This window comes from Eucyclogobius newberryi, unplaced genomic scaffold (genome assembly GCF_026437365.1).
Source record: "Eucyclogobius newberryi isolate DKJ021-1_F unplaced genomic scaffold, fEucNew1.0.hap1 SCAF_19, whole genome shotgun sequence".
Taxonomy (NCBI): Eukaryota; Metazoa; Chordata; class Actinopteri; order Gobiiformes; family Gobiidae; genus Eucyclogobius; species Eucyclogobius newberryi.
In genome coordinates, this window is record NW_027315823.1 from 28,903,607 (window position 1) to 28,922,788 (window position 19,182).

Sequence of the window (19,182 nt, forward strand, 5' to 3'; positions counted from 1 at the left end):
CAAAAAGGTTGTCAAAAATAGCAATACCCAGATGCTCATAGAAATGCATTTCAACAAGTCGAATCAATCAAAACTGGGCAAAATTTGACATGTTCTTTACATTTTTTAGAACTGCTATTAATCAAGTGTAGGTTTAGAAAGGTGCGTTTTCTTTTTTTTTTCGTAATCACTGAACCTGAACCTTTTCCTTGGTATCAAAATCAGAACTGAAGTATACAGTATATTTATGATGTTGTGAATTCTCTTCTCAATCCCAACTATTTCCCAAATGCTGTCACACAAAGATACAAGGTCATGAACATTTCCGGTTATGAACTGTTGAATTGAATTATCGGAGGGTCAGTAGATATAGTCAGTTTTGTAGCTCATAACAGATACAAATGAAGTCTTTTAGTTGTGCCATTTATATAATTCAGCACGTTTTTCAACAATATCTTACATTTAGAAACGGAAAGACTCAGGTTGTTGTGTCAGTGGCATAAATTAGTTCAAAATTATCGTTTACAGTGATATTTTCTGTAGCAGAAATACACACTCAAAATGGCCCAGTTACACACAATGAATAGGCCATTTCATATCTTTGTGCCGTTGGCCATGACACTTCACTCTTTCCCTTTGTCCGTGAGTGGTTTGAGTGCACAGGAGTGGGTTGAGTCCTTGCCTGGTTGTGATGAGGGGGTAGCTCTTGGAGGGGTTGCTCAGAATCTCCTTGGTTTCGGGCAGAGAGGAGAAGAGCAGCAGGTCTCGGTCAGTCAGAAGAGCCAGCACCGGCTTCTCTGGACCCTGGGTCATCTGTGCACAGCAGGGACACTCTTATTGCACTGTTCAACAAAGGCACTACTCAGGTTACACAAAAGGAATGAATGACATAATAAGAATCCTTTTATCACAGATACAGTATCACTTTAGATGTAATGGTTGCGTTCATTTAAAATGCGACAGGAGCTAATTTGTCATTTCATTTTTGCTTCATGCATTGATTTCTAATTACCAGCTTTTCATGCCAGTCACTACAAATGTTGTTTTCCAAGTGAAATATTGATTGTGAAAGGCTTTTGTAACATTATATGCCACTGCATATGTGTATTGTAAACAGTGCCTCCCTGTGTTTCAGATGTGTGGGCGTGCGTACCTGTTCAGCTATCCAGCCCAGATGTTTGACGTCCATATGGGGCTGCATGCTCCTCATCTCCTCCTTCACTCGCTGTAATAGGCTGGCAGCTCCAGCCTGGATGGCATTGTACCAGGACTGAGCCATAGCCGGGTCTTTTGCCCGGAGGAACAGAGAGTTCTTTCTGTTCGATGAAACCACTTCGAAATACCTGGCACACAGATGAGAAAAAGCGGGGCGAGTGAGGAAAGCACATTAGAACAAGGAAGAGGTGATTACACTGTGAGCGATGTAAGGCTCCAGGCTGCTTCAGGTTCTGTACTGTCACTGAAAACAAGTTCACATTTCACACTTTTACAACTTACCAAGGACAAATGTAAAATGTACAAAAACATGAGGTGATTTGTCAAAATAGGTTAAGCAATAATGAATGAGGGACTTATTATGTTATATATGTTTTATTTTTTGGTTAATTAACATAACAATAGTATAGTTTGTATGTTTAGGACGTTTTAAACAAGTTGATTCAAAAGCAATACAGAATCATTGTTTTATATTTTCAAAAAAGATCCTGGTGCATTATGGTTCTTTTTTCTTTTTAGGATTTTTGGCCTGTAGGCTTTATTTGACAGTACAGTGCATGTGAAATGGGAATGAGACTGGGGAATGACATGTAGTAAGAGAGAGCTGAGAGCCGGACTTACGACACCACGGCCTGCCCCAGGCATATGTGCTATCCACTCCACCATGAGCAGCACTAAGGGTAAATTCACCAGTTCAAGGCAGCTAATGTATCCAATTAGCCACATGCTAACCAAACGGAGGACACATGCCTCTGGAGGACATGAACATAGGGACATGACTTGGATGACCTGGATGCCACGCCCACATCAAACCAAGGCAAGGCGCCTTGGCTTTGGGAAACAGCCACTTTGTTGCTCATAACTCCGCCTACTGTTCCTAACCCCTCCCACCTCAGAAACTCACTAATCAAGAGGTTCTTAATCCAGTTCGCTCTTGTTTATAATAAAGATATTTGGTGTAATTAGTGATCTTGTGTATGTCGGAAGGAATAATGTAAAATGTCACTATTTCAATCTGTAAATATATTTGGAGTGATGAGGCGGTGCTGCTGGTATTTCTTTTGGTTCCATCTTAAATGTTGTACATGAGCCATTTTACAAACAAACTGCACCCGGTTATACAACTCCACCCCTCCCAATATAAAAGACTGTACAACTCTTATCAACTTGTGCTGGATATGAGAAATACAAATCTGACAATATGAAGTAAAGTCTTGACCTCTTTTACAGACTAAATACATAAAGAAAGTATCACCACTTGACGTGCAGTACCTGTGTTCTGTGTCTGGGGGGCACTGTTTCCGCGACACTTTGCACATCTTGAGGGGGATGCTGCGGGGTTCCCTCACCTCTGCGGGGGTCGGATCGCCAGCGCCCCTATGTGGTGTGGAGGGAGGAGAGTCCCAGGGGAGCGCAGAGCCGGGGGAGCCAGACGTCTTGAAGAAGGCCGACATCTCTTTGATGTACTTGACTGTGAAGAGGAGAGGAATCAGAGCAGTTAGATAACGACGGCAGGTCCAAGACAAAAGAGCAAAAGGGGAAAGGGGAGCGAATATGGAGCCAGTAGGTTTGAAAGAAGACTCAGGGGCTACTGTACTTTCACTTCAGTAGTTCAAATATCATAAAATAACAGCTAACTCTATCATTGGAATACAGAACACTATCAATAAACAACACTTCGCACATGTTTTTAATTTAAAAACATTGCTCAAACCAAAAAATACTTTTAATTTATTGTGATTTTGCATGCTTCGTGTACAACTCTCTGAAAACAGATGCATGAAGGCAGCAGTAAAATGTGCATATCTAGAATCTCAAATGTTCCTTGGTCCATGATCAGTGTTCGGAAATAGAACTTTCGTACACAATAAACAGATACTTGAAACTTGGACCAGTATCAATACTACAAGACAATCGAGCAAATATCTACTTCTAAAGATACTTGTCCTACTAAACTATGGAGTGTCAATATTGAAGTGCTTTTAATATCCCTGGGGTATCAAAATCTTCATCAAATACCAAAGAAAAATCAAAAAAGAGTTTGACATTTTAGCATCCTGACAAAGCTAGTACGGTGGAACATAAAAAGGCCAGAGAATGTGTATGGATACTTGCATACATGTTTGAAATGCATCAGCGTTTGGGAAGTAACTGATACATGCACAGAGAATACGTATTCAGAATACAGTTACTTTTCTAAAGGAAAACATATCACAACATTTGAGCACACAATTTAGGCTTCAAACTTCACAAAATGAGTGAGAACATTGAAAACACAGTTCTTAGGGAAAGCATAATGTAACATTGTCTTTATCCAATTTGAGATGACAAAAACAACAAGCTGTTTTAATCTTATGTTGTGTTTTCACACTTTAGTATAATACAACTCCACGTGAAAGTATTCAGAATACAGAACTCTGATTGGACCAACTAAATACATTCTTCCCATCACTGATGCTGTAACATGTTCAAAGCAGAGCAATTTCTGTATGTAATAGAGCGGTTTTATTGTGTTGTTGTTGACTAAGATAAGAAATGAGAACATTTATTTGTCCCACTGTGGAGACATAATACTGTATGAAATGTGTTGTGAAAGTCTTGTATTGGAAAGAACATTAACATTGCATCACAGCTCTGCTCACACCTCCACCCGCCCCAGCATGCAGCTGCCCTCTGCCCCAGTGTGGTGGGCTGTGGTAGGACTTTGGCAAAATGACAGGACTTTGGCCACTGCTGGTTAAAAATAGCTTTGAGGACATGGAATGGAGGCACAGACTTAAGACAGGATCTGGTTTCACTGGAGAAGTGTGAAGAGCTGCTCCAGACTGGGCACAAGGCTCCACGACAGAGGGAGGAGGGCAGGAGGAGGGCGAGGGCATGGGGAGGAGGGCGAGGGCAAGGGGAGGAGGGCAAGGGGAGGAGGGCGAGGGCAAGGTGAGGAGGGCAAGGGGAGGAGGGCAAGGGGAGGAGGGCGAGGGCAAGGGGAGGAGGGCGAGAAGAGGACGAGGGCAAGGAGAGGAGGGCGAGGGCAAGGTGAGGAGGGCAAGGGGAGGAGGGCGAGGGCAAGGGGAGGAGGGCGAGAAGAGGGCGAGGGCAAGGAGAGTAGGGCGAAGGCAAGGGGAGGAGGGCGAGGGCAAGGGGAGGAGGGCGAGGGCAAGGGGAGGAGGGCGAGGGCAAGGGGAGGAGGGCAGGAGGAGGGTGAGGGCAAGGGGAGGAGGGCAAGGGGAGGAGGGCGAGGGCAAGGGGAGAAGGGCGAGAAGAGGGCGAGGGCAAGGAGAGGAGGGCGAGGGCAAGGGGAGGAGGGCGAGAAGAGGGTGAGGGCAAGGGGAGGAGGGCAGGAGGAGGGCGAGGGCAAGGGGAGGGGGGCGAGGGCAAGGGGAGGAGGGCAGGAGGAGGGCGAGGGCAAGGGGAGGAGGGCAGGAGGAGGGCGAGGGGAGGAAGGCAGGAGGAGGGCAAGGAGTGGAAGGCAGGAGGAGGGCGAGGGCAAGGGGAGGAGGGCGAGAAGAGGGCAAGGGCAAGGGGAGGAGGGCAGGAGGAGGGCGAGGGCAAGGGGAGGAGGGCAGGAGGAGGGCGAGGGCAAGGGGAGGAGGGCAGGAGGAGGGCGAGGGGAGGAAGGCAGGAGGAGGGCAAGGAGTGGAAGGCAGGAGGAGGGCGAGGGCAAGGGGAGGAGGGCGAGAAGAGGGCAAGGGCAAGGGGAGGAGGGCAGGAGGAGGGCGAGGGCAAGGGGAGGAGGGCAGGAGGAGGGCGAGGGCAAGGGGAGGAGGGCAGGAGGAGGGCGAGGGGAGGAAGGCAGGAGGAGGGCAAGGAGTGGAAGGCAGGAGGAGGGCGAGGGCAAGGGGAGGAGGGCGAGAAGAGGGCAAGGGCAAGGGGAGGAGGGCAGGAGGAGGGCGAGGGCAAGGGGAGGAGGGCAGGAGGAGGGCGAGGGCAAGGGGAGGAGGGCAGGAGGAGGGCGAGGGGAGGAAGGCAGGAGGAGGGCAAGGAGTGGAAGGCAGGAGGAGGGCGAGGGCAAGGGGAGGAGGGCGAGAAGAGGGCAAGGGCAAGGGGAGGAGGGCGAGAAGAGGGCAAGGGCAAGGGGAGGAGGGCAGGAGGAGGGCGAGGGCAAGGGGAGGAGGGCAGGAGGAGGGCGAGGGCAAGGGGAGGAGGGCGAGAAGAGGGCGAGGGCAAGGGGAGGAGGGCAGGAGGAGGGCGAGGGCAAGGGGAGGGGGGCGAGGGCAAGGGGAGGAGGGCAGGAGGAGGGCGAGGGCAAGGGGAGGAGGGCAGGAGGGCGAGGGGAGGAAGGCAGGAGGAGGGCGAGGGCAAGGGGAGGAGGGCGAGAAGAGGGCAAGGGCAAGGGGAGGAGGGCAGGAGGAGGGCAGGAGGAGGGCGAGGGCAAGGGGAGGAGGGCAGGAGGAGGGCGAGTGTCACTCATAGACCTTAGCATCATTCAAACTCAAACATGACAGATCAGATATTAGAAAGATGGACATTATTAGAGCAACTTTCCTTGTCAAAAATGGAAGTGGGGCATTTTGGGTCTTTTTACCTGCTCAGTATAAACCAAACTGACATGATCTGATGTTGTTTTCCCCTATGACTTTACCACTGAGTGAATAAACATAAAACAATAAAGACGTAATACAATCACACCATCTTGTTTCTTTTGCCTTTTTTTGGACGAAAGGAGAAGAATTTGAAAGACTTTCACTTTGACTCCTTTTTGAGTGTGATGAAAAAGTAAATATAAGTTATCCCATAGTATTCAATTAAACATTTCTCCATCATATCAATATTACGCAACAAAAAGATGCTGATGAGTTTTCACTGAGCCTCATCGCTCCCATCGCTTAGTCTCAAACAACAAATTTAGCGTTTTGTATAAATGTATAGGGGGTAGATAAAAAAAATTGAATAGGGCAATGTGACTTTTAATCGCTGACATTTTACACACTCAAATGTCTTCGTCCATATTTTACTGACAGGTGATTGGCTGTGGACCTCTTACACAATTAGGAACATTCACACAAATCTAATGGATCTGTTTAATCGTTTGTGAACTGTAGATCTGTTGGGCAGTATCGGACATCTCTTTAGTCCATCGCTCAGTGCCGTGTCCGTCCCCTGAACCGTGCGGACGCGAAACTGACCCGCGACGTGCAAACGGGCCGTGGACATTGTCTCGTCCTCGGCGCAAAGAGAACACGAGCGATAACATGAGCGATCGCATTTTGCCGCGTCCTGACCGGGCCGGTATCTGAACAGCGAGCGTCGACCGCAGAGGGAAAAAAGAGCGTCCCTGAAGTCTAGTCTCGGAGCCACGGGGAAGGAACCGAAGTGCGGCAGAGTTTCAGTGGCTGTAGAAAATGGAGATGACCTAAATGCCTAAGCGCTGAGCAAAGCGTCTCCTCTGAGTCAGCAGCAGGGCCAGTCTCACTGTCTGCGCCTCGAGGAACTCTGTTTGAAACTCATAGTAACAGCTTTAGACAAGGTTAGAAGAGTACACAGAAGACAGTCCAATAACTATTACAAGTAGTTCTTGCTTGATTAAATATAGTAGTAAAGGTGTAATGGTGTATTTAAAGTTGCATGAGGTCAGTGAAGTAGGTTTTAGTAGTATGCATACTTTACTAGTCACATTTTTGTTTTTATTGTGCATGAGAAACACATTTTTAATCAAATGAAGGTTCAAATGTGGTGACTGAAGGCGCCAAAATAGAGATTAAACTGTACTATCGATACGAAATATAAATGATTGTTTCTTTTTGGAAATTTTGATTTAGTCATTCCATTGCCTTTGTTATAAAAATGTGTCTTTGAATGTTTTTTAAAGTCTGTAGTCAAGATAAGGAGGATGAAAATGCAGCTATGATTACTTGTAGTGCCAATCTGCAACAAGAAGTTACTTTTCCTTTTATTCAAACCAATTATTTATTAGGCCCGAGCGCCACAAGCTGGCGAGAGGCCTATTAATCTCGTAAGGCCGTGCGAAGCACGGCTGCAAAAGTGCGCACGTAGTGCGCACGAAATCGAGCGCGAAGCGCTCGCCCACTTCCAAACACTCACTAACGCACTCCTTCACTCATGCACGCCCCGTGCATACTAATTAGTAGTAGGAAAATGGAACATTACCGTTGTAAACGGGCGAAGCCCGTGCAAAAGTGCGCACTAAACGAGCACTTTAAATTGAGATGACGACCGCGAAGCGGTCGTCATCTCAGTGACCATGAGGTAGGAAAGCGCGAGCGCTTTCCGAAAATGTATAGTTTATGATATTTGAAAAAGGGGAAACATTGTTTTCGCATCGGAATATTATTCTTTCTTCTTTCTTCTTCTCGGGACCAACCCCCCTATTTTTCACCCAGTGAACATTGACGAAAAGTCACAAAAATGTTCACACCTCTAAAAATCGTGCCTCTCTACATTCTGGCTATTTCCCTTTTCTAAAATAAAAAAATTGGCGCGTCAGCTCCCCCAAATGTACCAAAAATGCATTGAGAGATGGGAAATGACCCAAAAAACATCTGATCGTAGAATCATGAAATTTGGCGCAGAGGTAGATGGTGACAAGAGAAGTAAAAAATATTATTACGGCAACGCCGTCTGCCCAACCAAATGTCGGCCATATTGCTTCAAAAATGGCTAAACATGACTTCGGAGTTTTTCCAAACGTCGTACTTTTACGAACTCCTCCCAGGGCGTTGGCCCTAAAAAGCTGAAATTTGGTGAAAATGCTACTGAGGAGTGGGACATCAAAAGTTATCCAAATTACATTGATACCTCTCACGGTCTCTGTGCGGCGAAGCCGCAAACTGTAGCTAGAATTTCAGAAATCTCCCATATTTAAAATTTCGGCCGTTTGCGCAGATAAAGTCCGAATTGCGTCAAATTAGAAACAGTTGTTAAACTCTTTGCCCTAAACCTACTTGAAGTGAAATAAATTCATTTGGCGCCACAGCGCCCCCTACAGATTTTATATGGAGGTTAAATGTTTAGTTATGTTTAGCGTAATAAAAGGACAATTGGGGCACGTCAGCGCCCCTCCTCTTGCGGCGTGGCGGCGGCGTGGCGAGGGCCGATCATTGCCGCTTGCGGCTATATTTATTATTATTATTATTTATTGCACTTTTTCCCACTATTTTTGACCATCTGTGAATTTTGCATGTACCAGTATACCTTATTTTTTACTTTATTAGTCAATTCTTGATTTTATGCATGCCTGATTTGATATATTTAGGCCCGAGCGCCACAAGCTGGCGAGAGGCCTATTAATCTCGTAAGGCCGTGCGAAGCACGGCTGCGAAAGCGCGCACGTAGTGCGCACGAAATCGAGCGCGAAGCGCTCGCCCACTTCCAAACACTCACTAACGCACTCCTCCACTCATGCACGCCCCGTGCATAATAATTAGTAGTAGGAAAATGGAACTTTACCGTTGTAAACGGGCGAAGCCTGTGCAAAAGTGCGCACTAAACGAGCACTTTAAATTGGGAAGACGACCGCGAAGCGGTCGTCATCCCAATTTACAGGACTCATTTGCGCTAAGTAGCTCACGAATTCGTTCCCCATCTTTTGCATGTTCCGTGCATATAAGCATGTAATGCAAAAATTGAACATTATTACTGTATAGAGGGCCAAAAACACAAAGTGGGCGGAGCCCACTCAAAATTAACGAAAGTACCCGTCAGTGACCAGGGACCCACACCATGCGGGCACAGCCCGCATGTTTGGTACCCCGTCGCCCCTGGCAAGTACAGTGAACTAGCCCATGCCGAAGGCATGGATCATGCATACTTACTCCTGCTATGACAGAAATATTCTTCAGCGCTTTGAGCTCTAATTTGACCCCCTGAACATGCTCAAAAACTCACCAAACTTTGCCCAAAATTCAGAATCGGCGAAAAATTTGATTTTTTCTGGGCCATTTTTTTTTCGTTAAAAAATGGCGCGACAGCGCCACCGACAAAAGTCAAAATACATTGCGCCTATGGGAGACGCCCCGAGGTCAACTTTGGCGTAAAGCTACGAAATTCGGGACACGCATTCCTCTCGTGAGGACAAAAAAAATATATTATTGTGGCCACGCCCCCAGACTTACCCTATGGCCGCCATCTTCCTTTGAAAATGAAAACACGCTGTGTTAGCCATTTTGTTCACGTCAAACTTTGACGAACTCCTCCTAGGGCGTTTTGCCCACCGACTTCAAAATCGGCGTACGTCCTCTGGACAAGTGGGGCATCTAAAGTTATCCAATTTTTTGAGATACCTTTTACGGTCTGTGTGCGGCGCAGCCGCAAAGTTGAACAACTTATTTTGGAATATTGCAGATCTAAAAATTGCTCCCATTTGATCAAAACGAGTCCGATTAGGACCAAATTTGAATCAGTTGTTAAACTTTCAAGTTTGGACCAGTTTAGGATGACAAAATTTAAATGGGCGCGATAGCGCCCCCTACAGAGTTGCCTTTGAGTGAACATTGATGGACAAAAACTGGTTTTACACAAATGTTCTAAACTTTGCCCAAAATTCTATTTTGGGGTCCCGAGCAAAAGGCCAATCAAACTTATGCCTTAATTTTTACGGCGTAGCCGTAGCCATGACATAAACCTCCCATGTTATCCCTATGGGAAAATTGCTAAATCTCTTGAATATCCACATTTTTCTGTTTCACACTTTACCAAACTCCTCCTAGGACGTTTTGCCCACCGACCTCAAAATCGGTGTACGTCCTCTAGACAAGTGGGGCATCTAAAGTTATCCAAATTTTAAGGATAACTTTTACGGTTTCTGTGCGACGGAGCCGCAAACTTTTCCCTGAATTCTGACTATTTGGCCTTCAGAGTGGCCTATAAACAATAGAGTTTTTCCAAATGACATTATATTTTGCACAAAATTCTAATTTGCCATCCTGATCATAAAAGTATGAGAGCCAAAGTCATATTTTGTACGGCGTAACCGTAACGATGACAGAAACATCCCATGATATCCTTATGGGAAAATCGCGAAATTGCTCAAATCACCACATTTTTACACTTCACACTTTAACGAACTCCTCCTAGGGCGATTGTCCAATCAAGTTCATATTTGGGGAAAATCATCTACACAAGCGAGGCATCAAAAGTTATCCATATTTTGATTCTAAGTGCTACGGTCTCTGTGTGGCTGACCCGCAAATATATGTCAGAAATGGGAAAACAGCGAAATCTCTAAAATGACCACATTTTTACGCTTCACACTTTAACAAACTCCTCCGTGGGCAATAGCTCGATCAAGCTTTACTTTGGGAAATATCATCTACACAAGCGGGGCATCAAAAGTTATCCATATTTATGTTCTAAGTGCTACGGTCTCTGTGCGGCGGAGCAGCAAATTTGACTGACACTTGTGTTCATTTGCACTGGATTGGCCATGTCCAATGTGTCGCCGTCTGTCAAGTTCTTTTTTAATTCAACACACAATAAGGGCGCCATCTTTATCAAGTCGAAAGCGCAGAGTCGGAAGGCCGGCGGCCCGCGAGGGCCGTTGGATGCCGCTTGCGGCTTTAATTCTTTCTTCTTCTTCTTTCTTCTCGGGACCAACCCCCCTATTTTCATTGACGAAAAGTCACAAAAAATTGCAAACCTCTAAAAATCGTGCCTCTCTACATTCTGGCTATTTCCCTTTTCTAAAATAAAAAAAAATTGGCGCGTCAGCGCCCCCAAATGTACCAAAAATGCATTGAGAGATGGGAAATGACCCAAAAAAAATCTGATCGTAGAATCATGAAATTTGGCGCAGAGGTAGATGGTGACAAGAGAAGTAAAAAATATTATTACGGTAACGCCGTCCGCCCAACCAAATGTCGGCCATATTGCTTCAAAAATGGCTAAACATGACTTCGGAGTTTTTCCAAACGTCGTACTTTTATGAACTCCTCCCAGGGTGGTGGCCCTAAAAAGCTGAAATTTGGTGAAAATGCTACTGAGGAGTGGGACATCAAAAGTTATCCAAATTACATTGATACCTGTCACGGTCTCTGTGCGGCGAAGCCGCAAACTGTAGCTAGAATTTCAGAAATCTCCCAAATTTAACATTTCTGCCGTTTGCGCAGATAAAGTCCGAATTGCGTCAAATTAGAATCAGTTGTTAAACTCTTTGCCCTAAACCTACTTGAAGTGAAATAAATTAATTTGGAGCCACAGCGCCCCCTACAGATTTTATATGGAGGTTAAATATTTAGTTTTGCGAAATTATATGAAATTTGACACACAACTCAATTTTGGCATCTTCATCAAAAAAGTCAATGACTCATGTCATAATTGTTATGGCGTTGCCGTAACGATGACCGAAACCTTCCATGTTATTCCAATGGGGAAATCGCCAGAACATGTTTACACTTTAGACTTACAAACTCCTCTTAGGGCGTTAGACATATTAACCTGAAATTTGGTGAGACTCATCTTCAGGGGTGGACCATCAAAAGTTATCCACATTTTTATTCAAAGAGTCACGCACATTTTGCCAAGAATTCAAAATAAAATTGCTTTTTGATGGTAAAACAAAGGGGAGAAGATGTGACAGCGTCACAGATTCAGCAGTAGGCGTAATAAAAGGACAATTGGGCGCGTTAGCGCCCCCTCCTCTTGCGGCGTGGCGGCGGCGTAGCGAGGGCCGATCATTGCCGCTTGCGGCTATATTTTGCTATTATTCTTCTTCATTGTTCTATGTTGCACCTTTACACTGAAGCAAGTTCCTAGTTTGTAAATTTTGCTCACTGACAATGGTAATAACTTTTGTGTGATTCTCACTCAGCACATTCAAGCCAGTGGGATGTGTTGCATGTCGTGCTTTTGCAGGTTCCACAGATGGAAAACGTCTCGCAAATGTGAGAACGGGCGACTTTGAGACAACTGCTATTGTGAATTTGGGCATTACAAAAATAAATTGACTTGAATATATTTTCCTTTTATATTTTGTCAAGCACTGTCAAGTGTTAATGCTACGACAGCATGAAGTTGGAAGTTATTTGCAATATCCAAAATGTCTGTTTAGACCTAGAGAACATTGTATTTATTTATTCCAGTCCCTAAATCTCATTTTTAGTCAAATTAGCTTCAGCTTTATAAAATAAAATGTCAGCATCCTACAAATGCTCAATCCACTGTCAGTCCGGTTAGCACTCTCGCCTCACAGCAACAAGGTCCTGGGCTTGATTCCTTTCTGCCACAGCCTTCTGTGTGGAGTTTGCACGTTCTACCTGTGTCTGTCTCAGCTTGTTTCCGCTCATAATTAGAGTAAATCAGACAAAAGGAGGAGAAAAAAACTACGGAGTCTCAGGTTTTTAAAGAGTAATTTGTTTGTTCTCCAAAGGGCTCAGGAACAGCCCGTAGGGCTTTAAAGAACTGACACAAGCATTTAAGTTAGTCAAACTTCACAAAAAAGAGAGTAAATTAAAGCTAATTTAGATTGAAAAAGGAAAATCATTCAAACTAAAACTGCCTTTTTCAACATTTTCATGATTTAAAAAAGAAGAAAAAAACATAAAATGTTATGTCAGATGAGGACCATCGTGTTATTGAGATATAATTATAATTTGTCAGTTGCGATATGAGTGATGGTGTTGCCTCGCCTACAAAACTAGCTGCGTAGTATTGATCAGTGCAGGTTTGTGAACAGTTGTGAACTTGAACGACCCCTTTGCACTGTTTGTATTACGTCAGGCAGGTTCAGAAACGGCGTGGACTTTGGTTTACAGGGATGAGGAGTAACAGACATGAGCCGTTAAAGTGCGGTGGCTGAAGGTCAGAGCTGCCCAGGACAGTCAGCAAATGTCCCCTGGTTTAGTATCTCAAGTGCGGGGTTAGCTCCAGCTGAAGAGAGGGCCAGATCCTTTAAATCCTCAAAGATTAAAGTAAGTGTTTATGCAATCCTTAGACTGTATTATGCCCTTGAAAAATACTTGTCCACCAGTGCCTTGTGTTCAATCGACACAAGTTTCACCTATTTATAATGCAGCTCGCAATAGATCTGCTTCCTCTGACGCCACAATTCAGTTTTGTGTGATGGAAAAAAAAATAATAATAATAAAACAATGGGAAAACTTAGTTCATAGGAGGTCATATTGTAAGGCCAGGAGGCAGTTACATACTAAGTCAAAGTAAGCCTTCATAAATATAAATTAAAGTTACACAATTCAATATTTTACAGGGTATCCATTAAATCAGTCAAATGAAAAACACAAATGGCCATTTTCAGTTCAGAAAAACAAGATATACAGACAATTTTACGGAAAGACAATGATCTGACAGATGTTTCTCATTGTTGGACGTCAAAGGGAGCGAAGTGAAAACACTCAATGGGAAACACAACTTTTTTTACCCTTTAAGCGAGACGTTTCCTGGTGGATTATCTGCATTTCAAGCGTAGTCGAGTCAAAATTGAGCCTTGACACATGCATTACCTCGTACGTACCTTTACGTTGTAGTGCGCAGTGGAATTCTTGGATATTTAGACGGATTTATGCCCTTGGACAACTTTATTCTTCTCTACGTCTTTGTATTTGGCACAATATAGCTCTTCTACATTGAAATGAAAGTTTTTTTTTCCCCTTTGGAGGTGCTCCGACCTTACATTGGTTGGCGTTTCCTCATGAGCCGACTGTGCTTAAATATTAGGTACAGTCATAATATTTCTGAATGTATTAGTGACATTAGTATTAGTATAAAAAGTAGTAGCTGAAGTGACGCTCTTAAAACCCTTTCATCAGTGGATATTTTCACCGATAAATGATGCTTTTGTGAACAGATGAGCTATTTGGGATGCACGCTCTGGGAACAGATTTGAAGAATAAGTGACTGGTATTCGTCAGGAGCAACTTTGAAGTATTGTCAGTTCACTTTCACACTGTTTGAGTAGAATGAGCTGCTGTGCATTTGTTCCAGTGCCAAGTCATTGATGTTGTACCACTGAGCGCCAACTGCCTCCTTCAAGCTGGACCAAGGCCATTCCAAGACGACTGTGGTGCATCTCAATATGGGACAATAAGATACTAAACCAAGTATGGAAATGACACAACGGGTAAAAATAGTTGGGGGCATGTAAATCGTGTGTGTAGTGATGGGCCAACTGTGAAAAATATAATGTAATCCAATTAGAAATGCACCAATCCTATGAAAACTGTCATTACTTCTTTACTTTCAAATACAATGAGTCATAACAAAACTTGATCTGGGACTAGAACAGTTAAATATATTACAATAAATGAAGGGCCTAACGCACAACACGCCTGGACAGAGTAAAATCAGAAAAGCATTTGGTACACTATGGATACCAACTGCCATAAAACACCAAAGAAGAAGAAGAAAGCAGTCTGGAGTCTAAATAATAAAGTCTAAAGAATAAAGGTAACGCAATAACGTCTCCATGGGGACACATAGTGAACCTTTAAAACAGAAAAGGTAAGATAAATAACTGAAATATTTGCCAGTAAATATTTGCCATAAGAGTGTACCAGTATCTTAGAATAATATTAAAATGTTCTATTAAATTAGGACAATTAGGACAATTCAATTTTTTATCTAAAGGGAAAAAAGCTTTCTGTGAATGTGATGTTTTTTGTTGTTGCAGTGGGCGGGACAAAACCAGCACAAAAACAGGCTTATTCTCAAAGGTGATTACTCAGAATTATGCAAGACACAGTTTACAGATGTTCTTCATCCTCCACAAAGTAGAGCAGAGTGAGATGAAGGAGGCAAGTGGGATGTGTACGACTGCAAATACAGAATGATTTTTACCATTAAACAAAGTACGTATCTATACTCATATATAATAGCAACATTTAATAAGTCAATTTTAGGAATGTTGTGAATGATGTAGTAGAGCCGCATGCTATTATCAAAGTTGTGAGGAAAAAACTGAATTTAATTTAAATTAAGTGTTTGCTGCTATTAATCAATTGTAAAGTAAATGCAACATTTAGTTTTGCTCAACTTTGTAGATTGATTGCAAACTTTTCAACAAATTATATGTAATTTCCTGCATTTTGGTGCATTTAATATGCAATATTTATAACACATCAACCTCTTGATCTGCACAGACTAGAGCAGCATTGTAAAAATACAATGGTGCTCTGTGATGAGTCTCTTCTCCTAAACATTCTTTTATATTGAAGAACAAAGAGCTATAAAGAGCGAATGTGGCTTTTGAGTCAGAAGAAAAAGAAGGAGACAGTGGTTGCAGACCCCTGTGCTAGGAGGTGACTTAGTGGTTAGTGCATTTGCTACCCAACCCAAAGGCCAGCGATTTGTCCCACCTTGGTCAAGTGCATACTTTTGTTGTGTCCTTGGGCAAGACACTTCACCTTGTGAAGGTCAATGAGTGGTTGGTGGTGATCGCTGGGCCCAGTGGTGCAGATGGGTCGCCTCACAGTCTAACTCTGGGCAGCTTTGTCTTTAGAAGTATTAACTGCTAATTGAGATGTTTAGTTTTAGTGCATAAAACCAAAACACAGCAAATTCTGTAAAAAGAAGAATATTTTGACATTGATGGCGAACACGTTTATCAGTGTGCGTGAGACCGGACATAGAGACCCAACAGTGCTAAGCTCAGCCAGAGATGTTGCCATGAATACCATTCACAGCACATTCAATGCAGAGCTAAAATTAGCCGAGATGGCAATGTTATTACTTGAGCTTATCTGGCACCCACTCAAAGTACATGAATACAGCGTGCGAGTGTGGAGGTTATGTCAGGAGTGTGTGTGTGAGAAAGAGAGACGGTGCTTGTTCTGCAGAATCCACCACTATAAGCCTTCTGCTGCCGGAGCCTTTAAATGACCCTTACAATTCCTGACCACACCATTTCCTACCAACTCACTTTTGACACAATCCACTTAGCAACGATTTGTCTTTTTTCTTTTTCCATTAACACGAACGTTATAACCAGATTTTGTATTTATTGATTGATTTATGTTTCATTGAGGTTCACTGATTTACAGTATATGGCTTGGCAAATATATTAAGTATATCATAACAAAATCATAAATTACTGGATGCTCTAATACAGAAAATATAGTTTGCATCATATAGTTTTTGTCATTCAGTCAAGTTCTGGTGAATCAATGCAAAAAATGACAAGTAAAAAGTAACTATGAATCACAATGGGAGCATAATGGACACGCACAGTTGCATTTGATCAACAATAAGACGCTGATTTTGTTTTAAAAAAGCACAGGTCAGACACAGTTAGCCTTTATTATGTCAAATCTGAATATAAATCTCTGTTAACCTTATCTATAAAGCACAATAAGCTAATCATCTTGCTCAATTTCAACTGGTAATAGAAGATCTGGAGATGGGTCCCTGGGCGTTGCTCCTGACAGGTTGCCCAGCAGCACTGAAGGGTGGGTAAAGTACACCAGCAGTATTCAACGAGGGCTCTGGATTCTGAATACCGGTAGTTACACAATGCACCACTTTTTACATAATATTGGATTGCACAAAATACAAGATGTGTTGAAAAAATTATAATATAACAACACAAAATGTGAAAAAAGACTGAAACTAGGATTACACTAGAACCAGTTGGATCTGAACCAAGACTAACTCAAGATTAAACCAGGATCTAACCAGTTCTAGAAGAAGAATTAAAGGAACAAACAAAATTAGTACTAAACCAGGATTAAACTAGGTCTAAACCAGGAATAAACCAGGAATAAACGGGTGAACAAGAAAATAAATTGGAAGGTGGGCTGTATTTTGAACAGGCTTAGTATACACAAGTATTTTGAACAGGCTTAGTATACACAATAACTTAATGACGAGCTTTGTAGTTTTGATAAAAGTTTAAAGATGTTATTCCATCATCATCAAAAACAAGTGGTTTAAAATGTAATTCATGCATGTTTGAGTCATCTCGGATCCCTCCCGGGTACTAAAACGAAAACTATTTGAATCACAGTTTTTGTACAGGTGACAAGCTCAGGTAATGTGTCCAGGCTTAGGAGAAATGTGTCCAGACAGAAAGTGCGTGATAAGCAGAAGTTGTGGCTAGTTTGTTTTTGGTGACAGGCCATCATCGAAGAAAGTGCGCTTTGATTTGTTTACACCATCTTAGAGAGAACTGCTGCTTCTTCAATAGTGGAATAATTAAAACACTGACTCTTGCTACCAAGTTATGTTAGCTGTGTCACCGGTGGAGAGCTACCACGCACAAATTACTTTTAAAATGCTCTCCTGTGTGTACTGTTATTACCTTCATATACTTGCGTGTGCTAGTGTTGTGCTGACGCTCTAAAAGGGAGTGACTTAATACATAATATGGGATTAATTGATATCTGGAGCGAGATTATTCCCAATGCCCGCCAATATACACATTTTTCCAATCCACATAAGATCTATGTGTATAAGATAAGTCAAAAATCATTGAGGTGGACATAGGTACAATAGACCTAAGTGATCATGCCATATTTACATCAGAACAGATTTGGATCAGAAATGAAAAAACAATGAAAAACAATGATGGAAAATGATAATGGTGAATTTTCTCCACCCGTTCTTTGGGGTGCAGCGAAGGCAGTATTAAAGGGCAAGGTAATTGCTTTCACCTCGGCGAGCAAGAAACAAAAGCAGGAAAAATGAAACGATTTATAGGACAAATTAAAACCTTTGGAAGTTAAACATGCCGAAAACAAGAACCCTCAAATGCTACAGGAAATTAAAAAGATAAGAGAATTGAATGACCTGGCCTCAAAAGAAGTGATTTAAAGAAAACTCTTTACCAAACAAAGATATGAAAATAGTTAAAAATTCTCTAAATTGTTATCTTGGAAGTTTAGAAAATAAAAGGCAGAAAAACATTTTTTTTAGATACAAAATAGCCAGAAAAAACTTTCACCAAAATATCACTAATGAAGAAATACAATATTCTCAATTTACCCGCCACGACTGATGAGCAGAACAAAAAAGTAGGTGCTGAAATAACTGTTACTGAAATTCAAAGGGCAATTAAAACAAATCTCTGCAGAGTGACGGGTTCACCTCAGAGTGGTATAAGGCTTTAATAGGCCCTGAAAAAGCTCAGATCCCTCCGAGATCCCACCGTCAAATCCCTAATACCTAAAGATGAGAGGGATCGACTTGACTGTGCCTCATACAGACCGATCTCAAGTCTGAATGTGGACTATTGTACCTCAATTCTGTCCAAAAAAGACAGGATTTATTAACAAACGACAAACACAAGATAACATAAGATGGTCACAATGAACCACAAAACAAAAAATCAAGGTAGGAATAATACGTTTGGATGTTGAGAAAGCTTTTGAGTCCGTTACGTGGCCTTATTTATTGAAAGAGTTGCACACATTTCTGCTTGAGGATTTAATAATTCAAAAATATTGGGGCTTTTTATGACAACATCAAGTATTAAAGCAAAGGGTCACTTGACGGATCCACTGACTCTGGAATGAGGGGTGAGGTAGGGCTGTGCCTGGTCCCCCCTCTTGTTTGCTTTGTACTTGGAACCACTGGCCCAACATATTAAACAATCCAAAACAATCCATGGTGTCATAATTTATGAGATGGAGCATAAGATTGTTTTTCATTTTGAAGAATAGAGCATTTTCAAACCAGCAATTGGTAACGCACAGTGATCTATATATGCTATGTGTTAACAATGAATACCCCATAGAAGTGTAATACCCCATCTTCAAACAAATAGTGTCAACATTGGGTGTGGATGTTAAGCCGAGTGACTACCAGCACACGTTTGCACAACATGCCTCAAAAGCCGATTCCTGGAAATGAAATTTTCTCAAAAGCGTCAAATAATTGTCCCTCATCTTTAAAGCGGTGTGGGTTAAGTGCTTTCCACCACTGACTTGATCCTTTACTTGGAATTCACAAGTAGCTCTGTCAAACACGGAACAATGGTCTCCAGCTGAAGTCTAGTCTCCTCCCCCTGGCCGGCGTTACCGTGGGAGCAGCTGGAACGCGATTGGCCAGCCCGCGACCTCTGAAGCATGCACTCGTCAGACCAAGAAT

At 42.8% G+C, this 19,182-nt stretch overlaps 1 protein-coding gene across 1 annotated transcript in view; it reads right to left on the minus strand.

Moving 5' to 3' along the window:
* The window catches only part of snta1 (syntrophin, alpha 1), a 71,692-nt gene that overhangs the window by 4,805 nt on the left and 47,705 nt on the right, over positions 1-19,182 (minus strand). The window contains exons 3-5 of the mRNA XM_072452591.1: positions 2,467-2,665; positions 1,133-1,322; positions 662-792 (exon numbers count right to left, since the gene is read on the minus strand). Coding sequence (XP_072308692.1) covers positions 662-792; positions 1,133-1,322; positions 2,467-2,665 — 520 coding nt within the window. The remainder of the gene's footprint in view (positions 1-661; positions 793-1,132; positions 1,323-2,466; positions 2,666-19,182) is intronic.